Genomic DNA, 12,016 nt, shown 5'->3' with positions numbered 1-12,016 from the left:
CTACGGCGTCCTTCAACATATTACTGCTTCACGGCCGAAATAGGCGCCGTTGTGGTACTGATAATCTAGCCGGCATCCTGTGCAAAAAATCGTCGTCTACTGCTGCACAAAGGCCTATCCTAAAGATTTAACAAGAGATATATAAGATAAGATGTGCTACCCTCATCCAACGTGTTCCGGTGAACATTGGTTAAAAGAGTGGCAATGAGTTTCTTGCTACTTCTTCTCATTAGCTCAACCTTTTACGAAGATGCGGTAGATTCAATAAGTTTTTTTTTTTTTGACATTCATAAATGTCATGTCCGTGAGATTCATAAGTGCGTTTCCTACGTGAATAAACTGATTTTGATTTTGATCTTTACCAGATCGATCCATCTTGTAGGGGACCTACCAACACTGCGTCTTCCAGTTTTATTATATTAACACTTAATTAGTTTATATTATCCCAATTTCCGTAAAAAGAAGCAACCGTACCTACTCATACCGTTGCGTCGACTTTTCTTATCTTTCGTGGGCGAATCTCAGTGCAAATGTTCAAAAGCTTATTCCACTGATTGGCTTATACGATATTAATACTCGTTTCGATGTAATATATAACGCGTACCGGTGACTGTCTTCGGATAATTTTTTTTTTTCATTTTGTGGCACTGGTAATGGTTATTTTTGTGTTAAAATATGTGTGGTATCCATCGAGTCCAAAGCTTCCGAACCTTCATGTGTACATAAAAAATAGGAATTTACTGAACCAGAAATACACAGTGGAACATTTCACCAGAAAAAAAAAATTATTGAATTAGGCGTTACTTTGCGGAAATCCATAATTATACAAATGATTTAAGTTTTCTTTAGTGTTAATTCCGCCAATATTTGTTTTTAAAACAAATATTTTTAAAATGTTTTTAAAACAAATATTGGCGGAATGAGACATTTGAGTCTCGTGCTACATTTTGTCGAGACAACACGTCCTGAGGATGCCTCGTGTATAGGCGAAACACGTGTCGAATTGTTTTAAAAACAAATATTGGCGGAATTAACACTTAAAGAAAACTTAAATCATTTGTACATTTCACCAGTCCATCAGATGCCTTTCCAAAGGATGCAGGCTAGATTACACTTTTTCTGCCGTGAAGCAGTAATGTGTAAGCATTATTGTGTTTCAGTCTGCAATGCGCCGTATATAGTAAAATTACTAGGCAAATAAGACTTAACATCTTATGACTCAAGGTGACGAGCGCAATTTTAGTGCCGCTCAGAATTTATGGGTTTTTCAAGAATCCTGGGCGGCGTTGTAATGGGCAGGGCGTATCAATTACCAATAGATTAACGTCCTGCACGTCTCGTCGTAAATTTTATTAAAAAAAAACACAGAGCTTCGAGATAGAGCGTCATCCAAATGCCAATTGAAGTCTCTGGCAACAAGCCACAGCGAAAATTAGAAAAATATATTTTTTCCAATTAAATTAATTGCACTACCGCCACAAGTCACAATATTTCATAATGTAAAAACAAATGACAATCACACAAAATGTCCAACTAATAAAAACTGATTATATCTTATCGTAATTGTTTCATGAATAAATTGTATAATTAATAGCCAGTCCAGAAACTTTCAGTATGGCCGACACAAAACCAAGGTGGCAATTTCCAAAATGCAGCTATGGAAATATAAAATACTAGCTGACTCGACAGACGTTGTTCTGTAGATAATAAAAAAAAAATACTGTTTTATAGGAATTCGCCAATAATATTTCAAAACATGATCATTATTACGTAAAAAATGCTCCCTGTTGATATAATGAAATTGTTTAACAGAGCAACTGTCAAACCGTGCGTCACTAAATTCTCTAATAGAAAATATGTCCATACAAAACAAATATTGAAAAAAAAAAATAATCATGGGTCCCAAATCGAAATAAAAACTATCGTATCTATCAAGTTTGACCAAACTGCACTCCATGAAGTAATCCCCATTAAAATCCGTTCATTAGTTTAGGAGTCCATCGAGGACAAACAACGTGTCACGTAATTTATATATATTAAGATTATAACTCTACTATTACATAGGGTTGTACGGAATGTTTGGAGTGATGTTTGAAAATCCGACTCAGTTTTTTTAAGTGATAGCAAAAATCATTAGGATTGCAATACCAGTGGGAGGCTCCTTTGCACAGGAAGCCGGCTAGATTATGGGTACCACAACGGCGCCTATTTCTGCCGTGAAGCAGTAATCTGCAAACGTTACTGTGTTTCGGTCTGAAGGGCGCCATAGCTAGTAAAATTACTGGGCAAATGAGACTTAACATCTTATGTCTCAAGGTGACGAGCGCAATTGTAGTGCCATTCAGAATTTTTGGGTTTTTCAAGAATCTTGAGAGGCACTGCATTGTAATGGGCAGGGTGTATCAATTACCATCAGCTGAACTTCCTGCTCGTCTCGCCCCTTATTTTTTTTTTTAAAAAAACCTAATTACTTAAATAACTAATTATGTAAATGACTTATTTTATATCTATACATGTCCCTAAATAAGTTAATATGTTAAATATTTGTGATCATGGGACGTTACTTGGGCTTTGTAAGGAAATGATATGAAATTATAAATTTAAACTCATCTATTGGTCAAAATCAGATTATCATAAATCATAATATAATATACGGGGGTGAAGTATCGAGAAACCGAACGTCTAATTATTATTATGTAAAAAGATATATTACATTTATAAAACCCGCCAATAGAATTATTTAATTATTTTGCGTAAATGTGTAATGGTATAAGATTAGCAAAAGTTTTGTTATTCATCAATAGGACTTAAATGGACTAACGAATTGCTTCCTTACCAAATATCAAAATAGTGTGCATCCATAATTGGCCTTTTTTAGTACTCGGTGCGCAGTAAGAAGCTATGAATAGTAGATTGGAGAGCTAAAAAGGGCAAATCATTAATTTCTTGGTAAAGAATTATGTTAGTTATGATACAAAAATAAGCAACAATAACACTTACTTGAAATAATGGATGTTGTGAAACCCGCCATGAAGGACACCAAGGCCAGTACCACGGTCCTTAAACAATCATTATTAGTAGTAAATTATACTTACACTTAATATATTACGGTGATAAAATTACAATAAAAGTGGTACCATTGGGCATTGTGTAATTAGTAGACCCAAAATCATGTAAAGTACCATTTTCTCCTGGCCATGTAAAATTGTATTCACTAACTTCTAAATATTCAGAACGTGTATCTGATAGACCTCTGTGAGACATTGGATAATGATTTAGGTTTTTATTATTTATAATGAAATGTTTACTGTGAAAGGCCTACTATAGCGTTTATTTTTATTCGCGCCAAAAATCAATAGTCTCTGTTTTTGTTTCTTCGTCCACTATTAGACAGGCAAAGGGTTCAAGTCCATACAACCAAGTTTTTGGCGTTCTATTTTTTATTTTCTTGCAAGGTCTTCATTATATGTCAAGTCCTATAAAAGATGTTATTATAAATGGCGAAAGTCAAGTAGTTGTTTGAAATTCAATCAATAAACTCAAATCACGAGTGTGAGACAGAAAAAGCAGTTCTTTGTCTACGCTTCGCACAAAGTGAAGCTCAAATATAGTTTTCTGAAATAAAAGCTTTGAACATATTTTCAGTAGTTCTATTTTAAATTTATATTTTTAACGAACGAACGAACGTTAACCAGTTCTTTCTAACAGCATTAAGATATAGCTTATTCGGAATTTATATAGTAACCACCGTGGTGAATAAGTTTGAATAACAAAAACTAGCTGCGACCCAAAATGTCCAGGTATTTTAGTCTTTGTAATTAAATAATTATATTACATTGTAAAAAACAAAAAGTCCAATTCATGTAATGGAACATCTGCGATTCAACCTTAGTCTAACTTCCAGCTATAAATTGAGTACTTACCTATACTGTGCAATCAAAAGAAAAAGAGCCCAGGCCTTAGCTTCACCATAAAACAGCTACGTTATGTATACTACTACTAGTGCTACTACTGCTGTACTGGCTACTGCATCCACTGTCAAAACTTATAAGAGTGATACTCTACAAAATTACAGAGTCGAATGCAGCCGCATCTCCTAGCCTCCCACGTTATCTTAATACCGCGACCAAGGCAATCAAAAATCAATAATTCAATAGCTATACATATTGTAATAATAATGCTAAAATGCTAATTACTCCATGATACGACAGGTACAGACATGCATCCCGTGCCATTAAATAAATAAAAAAAAGTACATACAGCTGGAAATTTTCAATTTGTGGAGTTTTTTTTTTTTTTTGGCGGGAACGAGTGAACGAAGGAAGGCGCGCTTATACAAAAAAAATTGTTTAAATTATTGTTCATAGTGCATATATTTTTCATACTTGTAAATTGTTTATCCTGGTTTATAAATATTCGATTTTTGTATATATAAATTGTTAAGTGCGCTTCCCCATCGCCATGGGGAAGCGTACAGGTAAAAGGCCGAAGAACGGCCAGAGCGACGCAGAACCAGCAGACGAACTTCCCCTATCCGAATCCTCGGTATCTGACGCGGAGGTGACTGAACGTCTCATTGTAAGAAGAAAGGATAAAGAGAAGTATACCCCTTATAGAGCGACAAATTATTATAGGTTATACGACGAAAATTCAAATAAGAAGGAATTTATTGTATTTCTCAATCGCAAGCAGGGTGAAGTCAAAATATCAGACAAGGACAGGTTGGGTCTGTCAAATGGAATCAGGAGGCATTGCGTATCGGGTGTGTTGCACCTGAGGTCCGTTAATGCTTTTAAAGTTGGTGTTACCTTTGACCTGCCTAACAATGCGAATGTATTTTTAAAAAATGAAAAGTTACTTAGCGAGTTGGAGATGGTTGCCTCAATTCCGGCTTCTGAAACGGAGGTCACTGGAGTTCTTACTTCTGTTCCCACTGATTACTCCAACAAAAAAATTCATCAATTAATTGCATCGAGTAAAAAAGTTATTGCTGTGAGAAGGTTCATGCGGCGAGTAAAGGACCCACAGGGTGTTGTCTCCTTTGTTCCAACGCAAACTGTTGCAGTCACATTTGCATCAACGTTGTTACCTGAGTATGTAACACTTGATCACTGGAGGCATGAGGTTAATGTATATGTACCCCCTATTAAACAGTGTCTACGCTGTATGAAATTTGGCCATATTGCTAAATTTTGTAGAAACAATGAAGTTTGTTCCATATGTTCTGACAATCACAATTTTAAAATGTGTCCAAAAACTTTAACAAAATGTGCGAACTGTGGTGGAGATCACATAGCTATCTCATCTACCTGTCCTCTGAAAAAACAAAAAATTGAAGAAAATAAAGTGAAGTCCCGTAGTGTTAGATACTCAGATCTCTTCAATGAATCTGCTTTCCCTCAATTAAACTCAAAGTATATTGACACACACCTGAGTAATCTTATAAAATCTGACAAATTTATGAACCTCTTGGTTGAAGCAGTTTTACAAATTTGTACAAATAAAGATAAGTTAACTATAAATTCAAATAGTATTAAGGAAATTCTGAATAACACTTTTAGAAAAAAGACACCTAGTTAAATGTTATTATGGATACATTGAATATAGTGCAGTGGAACGCTCAAAGTATTATTAGTAATAGGCTTATTTTTACAAGGTTTTTATATGAAAATCATATCCATATTGCTATAATTTCGGAAACTTGGTTAAAACCACATCAGTATTTTTTAATAAAAGGCTATAACACAATAAGGAATGATTGTGGTAATAAACACAATGGTGTAGCAATTTTTATTCATAATAATATCACATTTTCTAACATAAATACATATTATGATAGTGCTCTACAAAATGTTTGCATTAAAATTAAAATTAATAACAAAGAACTGAGTATTGTGAGTTTTTACAGTCCTTCCAATTCAAATCCTCCATTTAATAAAAACAATTTAAACAGTTTAATTAAGTCCATTCCAGAGCCAATGATATTTGCAGGTGATTTCAATGCTCATCACATGTTGTGGGGATGTGTTGATACATTGCCTCGAGGTAAAGATGTTTTAGAGGTTATAGATGAGAATGGTCTTGTTATTCTGAATAATGGTCAAGCTACCACAATAGGATCTCCATCTTGGCGTCCTAATGCTCTTGACTTGACTTTGGTAACTCCATCTTTGGCTCTTTTATGTGACTGGTCAGTTATTGACAGTCCTCTGGGCAGTAGTTATCATCTCCCTGTAATAATAAAAATGGCAGTAAGTAGTGATAGTATTAGTTTGCAAAACACATTATGTAATAATCTACATTTGCCCACTCACCCTAATTATAAGCAGGTGAATTGGAATATGTATAGTAACTTAGTTGTTTCTTATTTGGATGATGTTAAATTTGACACTTTATCTTCAATAGATGCTTTTAATTCCTTTTGTAATATTTTACTTTCTGCTGCCAAGCAGTCAATCCCTAGCTGTCTGTTTTCCAAAAGTTCTAATAGTAATAATGCTACTAGTTCTTGTTCACAAAAATCTTTTAAATATCCTTGGTCGCCTTGGTGGAATCAGAGGTGTACAGAAGCAGTTTTAAATGCTAAAAATGGTTACATTAATTTTAAAAACAACTCCACTGATGAAAATTATGTGGAGTTTAAGAGATTGCGGGCTTTAAAAAAACTTATCTTAAAAAGTGAAAGAAGAAATAGCTGGATAGGCTTGTGCAATTCATTTAATCGTTGTACTCCTTTGTCTTCAATTTGGAAATACATGCGCAAATTTAACAAAACTTACATTCCTGACAGTGTGTTGAATGATAGTTGGATTCCAGATTTTCTACAAAAGTATACTTCTGACTTTGTATCAAATGAGTTAACTAACTATGTAAATGTTGTTAATGATAGTAATAAATATTTGATAGAGCCTTTTTCTTTACAAGAACTAAAATCCGCTTTATTTACTAGAAGAGATACATCTTTCGGTCTTGATACCATTCCATATATTTTACTCAAAAAACTTAATTGCCACAGTCTCAACATCTTTTTAAATAATCTTAATCGCCTATGGAAGGAGAATACTATTCCTGCAGAATGGAAAACAGACTGTTTAATCCCAGTTTTAAAGCCAGACAAAAATAAAATGTTACCTGACTCTTATAGACCTATAGCTCTCACGTCTTGTGTTGGGAAGATATTTGAGCAGCTTCTAAAACAACGTCTCGAGTTCTTTATAGAACAAAATTGTCTTTTGCCTAATAATCAGTTTGGTTTTCGCAAAGGTCGGTCTTCTAGGGAGAGTATAGCGCAGTTACAGCTTGATGCGCATCAATGTTTAGCAAGTAATCAATATCTTTTGTCTGTATTTTTTGACATCTCAGGTGCCTTCAATAGTGTAAATATTGCCGTGCTTTGTGACGAGTTATCAATGTTAGGGATACCAGGTAAAATAATAAATTGGATGCAATCCTTTTTGACTGACAGAAAAGTATATGTAAAATTTAATAAACATTTGTATGGACCACGACTTTCTTCTCTAGGTGTTTGTCAGGGGGGAATATTGTCTCCTTTAATTTTTATTATGTACATAAGACGATTGAACCTTATTTTGGGGCCAAATATAGTAAACCTACAGTATGCAGATGACTTAGTCGTCTATGTATCGGGAGTTGATCTGATTAATTTAGCCGCTACTATTAATAAAGCACTTGTAAATTTATATCAATACTTTTCTTATCTTAATTTAAATGTAAATCCAACCAAATCAAAAGTCTTTGTGATTGGTCGTAAACGCACCATATTGCCTCCCATTTTATACAATGGCATTCCACTGCCTATTTCATGTGACATAAAATTTCTAGGTGTAACATTTACTCCAAAACTTTCTTGGAAAAAATATACAGATAGTGTTATAATTAAAGCGAATAAAGCTTATAATGTATTAAAATCTTTGTGTGCAACGTCGTGGGGAGCGGACCCTAAAATATTGTTAATTTTGTATAAATCGCTTATTCGTAGTCATTTTGAATATGGCTTTCATTGTTTCGCCGCAGACAGCAAAATTGTTAATAGTCTGGATAAAATACAAAATAAATGTATGCGTACAATATTGGGTGCACTTAAAACTAGCCCAATAGCTGCTATGCAAATCGAGGCCAACCTTCCTCCTTTGTGTATTAGATTTAGTTATCTTAAAGAAAGATTTATTTTAAAGCTCTATAGCTTGCCGACGAACAATCTTCTTAAGAATCTTATTGCTTATCAATCGTCTTCATTTCAGAGACAGTTGTTTATCTTGCAAGATTTTTCTTCATTTTTTAAATTTCTACAAGATTTAAATATTCATCGGAATAATGATATACTTCCCTGCCATGTAGGTTCTTTTCGATGTAAATATTCTGCAATTAATGTTGTAATAGATCCAAATTTAACTTCAAAAGAGGAGGTTCATGTATTATTGTCAGAATGGTCTAATTGTAAATTTGTTTATACGGATGGCGCAAAAAACAATAATAACGTTTCTTTTGCAATCTACCTTCCTGAAATTAGGAAGGGTATTGGCTTTAAGATTAATAGATATGCCAGTATTTTTACTGCTGAAGCCGTCGCTATTCTTTTTGCTTTAAAGCATATTAAGAAACAAAATCAACTTAATAAGAAGTGGGTAATAGTTAGTGATAGTATGAGTGTGTTAAAAAGTTTGTCAAATAACAAAATGAGTGCTAACATCAATTACATCATTTTTGCTATAAAGGAATTGTGGTTCGAACTATGTTTAATCGATATTAAAGTAGATTTCGTTTGGGTCCCGTCCCATATAGGAGTAGCAGGAAACGAAAGCGCTGATTTTCTAGCTAGAACTATCATTAATATATCCGATCTATCCCTATATCCTGATTGCAAAGATCTAGACATTAACATACCATATACAGATATAATAAGTAATCTAAAACAGCGTATGACTCTTCTTTGGGGAAGATATTGGTACAATTGTACAGAAGTTGAAAATAAGGCTCATTCGTATACTTTGTTAGATAGTCCCGTTAATAGCACACCCTGGTTTTGTAAGTTTAAAAATAACGCTCACAGAAAGTTCTATACTACAATAACACGAATGCGTATTGGTCACTATCGATTGAATTTTCATCTTCATCGCAAAAAAATTGTCTCCTCTCCTTTTTGTGACCATTGTAATAAGCAACAAGATCAGTCTCTGGATCACATCTTTTTTGATTGTTCGTCCTTTGGCATACAGCGCCTTGTGCTGATGGATGAGCTACTGGAAATATATGGTGCACCCAATATAATCCCGCTCTCAGTAATAGATCTATTAAAGGACACATCAACTTATATGTCCTTGTATAAATTTGTATGTAGTACTGTAAATACATTGTAATTTGTAGATACATACGTTGTAAATTTGTTTATAATTATGTAAATACGTTATAACTTGTACATATACAACTAGTAATAGCATAGCGCAATTCGCGAACTGAACAGATAATGTAAATAGGTAGGTATTATTCTAAAAAGTTATGCAAATTACACTGGATTTGACTTTAAGAAAAGGGGAAAATTATTAGAGACTATATTACTGGATTTGGACTTACTAAAAGGAAAATATGGAAAATATTCTTTAGAGAATTATACATTAACGGAAATGGTAAAATAACTGATGACTTTAAGACTGGATTGGATTTGATGAAAGAAACTACTATAAATATTCGCTATCGAATATACATAATTGGAAAAGGAAAATGGAAATAATGTAAGATGAAATGAGAAAACTGGATTGGACTTTTTGTAAAACAAAATAGTGAAAATAATAAATACCAAAGAAATGAAAATACTAACGACAAGGCAGTAAGGCCCCTGGCTATAGCCTGTTCGAAAGAACGAATTAATATAAAAAAAAAAAAAAAATCAATTTGTGGATTGCTTGTCAAATGTCATGTGTCAGCTGACAATTTTCTTTAACCAAAATTACCAATTTGATAATACCAATTGCCATGTCCAACAGCTCCTAGCCTCTTATGCCAATAGTAATAACTCTAGCTGATTAACTCTTTACTTTTGGACTTGGGTTATGAGTGTATTATCTATGGGTTATTCATAGGAATTTCATGCTTCATAGTTCATGTAAATTGTGAATAATTGTAACTCATCGTGAGTTATCGTTCATTTAGATTTTATACACTTACAGTGCGATAGTGTAATGTGACTGTGCCTGAGTTTCATCTCATGTGGCAATATTTATCTATTGTGATGAGGTAGCATATGCAATTGTTACTATATAACTTAACAAAATATTATGCCTTAAATATAGAAATTCAAAGAGTTTTGGGAATACTAAACATGAATAGTGCCCCTGCCATCAATGGTAAGTATATTATTATTTAGAGCTTTATTGAGCATTGTTAACAAATTAATAATATGAATATCTTAAGAAGTAAATTAATACACACTTAATACTTCATATTCAACTTATTCAAGACTAACTTCTATTTCAATGAACAGATTTATAGAATTGTATCAATTTCTATCTTATAAATTATATAGGTACACTGTTAGTCTCATTTTATATATTTTATATACACTTTGAAACTGTCTCTGAACAATCTAAATATTGGTTTCCTAGCAAGGTATGCACTGTAGATCTTACTAGTCAATGTAATGCTTTATTCCGACAGTGCAACATATTTGTATGAAACGCTGCTTGCTTCGTATATGCAATCTTTAGACTGCCTACTATGGGTAGTAAATTAACTTTAATACTAGTGCTATATATTTATTTAGGTTCATAAAGTGATAGGCACTGTAAATATGATATGCATGGCCTTGATATGAGCTAGGCTATGTCGTTGTTGACTAGACTATAATCTAGAATGTTTAATTGACATAGTATTTCAATGAAATTTTATTGCTAAACAATATAAAATATTTGTACAAGCCTGGATTCTATTTATTTATTTATTTTTTATTATTTATCATGCTTAATTTATTTTAAATCTCATACATAACAGTTGAGTAACGTTTATCCAGGATTAATAAAGAATTATACAAATTATTTAAGTTTTCTTCAGTGTTACTTCCGCCAATATTTGTCTTTAAAACAATTTGACACGTGTTTCGCCTCTAAACGAGACAACACGTCCTGAGGATGCCTCATTTAGAGGCGAAACACGTGTCGAATTGTTTTAAAGACAAATATTGGCGGAAGTAACACTGAAGAAAACTTAAATAATTTGTATAATTATGGATTTCCGCAAAGTAACACCTAATTCAATAATTGAATTAGGAATCAAATAATGATATTAATTTTAAATGTTTATGTATATAAAGATAATAAATTCTCATATTATGGTTTGCTAATGTTGTTTTCAACATATCCATATATCAGTCTCACAAGATCCACACTGGCTAGAGAAAGAAAGAAATAAATTGAAATAAGAATTTTCAATTTTAAAAAATGTCTGTCTCTCCTGATTCAAAAAGGTCATATTCATATAGTTTGAATACTATTTTAATAATTTTGAAAGGTAATGGTTAACCTTTTTATGACACAATATAATAGAAATACAATATATACTCGTATGTATATATTTCCATTATATTGTCTATGTAAAGACTTGTCTTTAATAACATTTCATGGATGTGACAATAAAGGCTTTAATTAATCATAGTTGACTCTTATTCTTACTCAAGTTTTAACAATAACATAATTTTAAATGACTGTAAAATGTTATACCTAATTGCTAATAAATGACCTTAATTTGTAAACATATTGAACTGTGTAATAATGTATATGAACTAATTTGTATTTTAATGTTTTTATATGTTAAAAGTGTAGTACTTAAGTTAAACTAATAATGTTGTGTTATTAATAAACATTAGGTAAGTTATTCCAAGTTTAAAACTTTATGTCTATCTTACTTTTGCACTACAGAATTACATGACAGTGAGAAGTATTTTTAAACTTGGAGTAACTTTACACTGTGTTGTATTTTCTGCTTTATGTATTTGTATTAAAGCAAT

At 32.5% G+C, this 12,016-nt stretch overlaps 2 protein-coding genes across 3 annotated transcripts in view; one reads left to right on the top strand and one right to left on the bottom strand.

Annotated features, from left to right (window-relative positions):
• Window positions 1-3,340, bottom strand: part of LOC126977494 (popeye domain-containing protein 3-like) — a 28,131-nt gene extending 24,791 nt beyond the window's left edge. Inside the window, exons 1-3 of the mRNA XM_050826338.1 lie at window positions 3,138-3,340; window positions 3,001-3,059; window positions 2,837-2,921 (exon numbers count right to left, since the gene is read on the bottom strand). Of these exons, the coding sequence (XP_050682295.1) occupies window positions 2,837-2,921; window positions 3,001-3,059; window positions 3,138-3,264 (271 nt within the window). The 5' untranslated portion in view covers window positions 3,265-3,340. The remainder of the gene's footprint in view (window positions 1-2,836; window positions 2,922-3,000; window positions 3,060-3,137) is intronic.
• Window positions 3,341-10,010: 6,670 nt separating this feature from the next.
• Window positions 10,011-12,016, top strand: part of LOC126977446 (polyamine-transporting ATPase 13A3-like) — a 40,361-nt gene continuing 38,355 nt past the window's right edge. For both annotated transcript variants that reach the window (XM_050826237.1, XM_050826239.1), the window contains exon 1: window positions 10,011-10,361. In XM_050826237.1, coding sequence (XP_050682194.1) covers window positions 10,259-10,361 — 103 coding nt within the window. In that variant the 5' untranslated portion in view covers window positions 10,011-10,258. The remainder of the gene's footprint in view (window positions 10,362-12,016) is intronic.

This window comes from Leptidea sinapis, chromosome 45 (genome assembly GCF_905404315.1).
Source record: "Leptidea sinapis chromosome 45, ilLepSina1.1, whole genome shotgun sequence".
Taxonomy (NCBI): Eukaryota; Metazoa; Arthropoda; class Insecta; order Lepidoptera; family Pieridae; genus Leptidea; species Leptidea sinapis.
The sequence above is the reverse complement of the archived record's forward strand: the minus strand, read 5'-3'. Positions and strand labels throughout refer to the sequence as shown.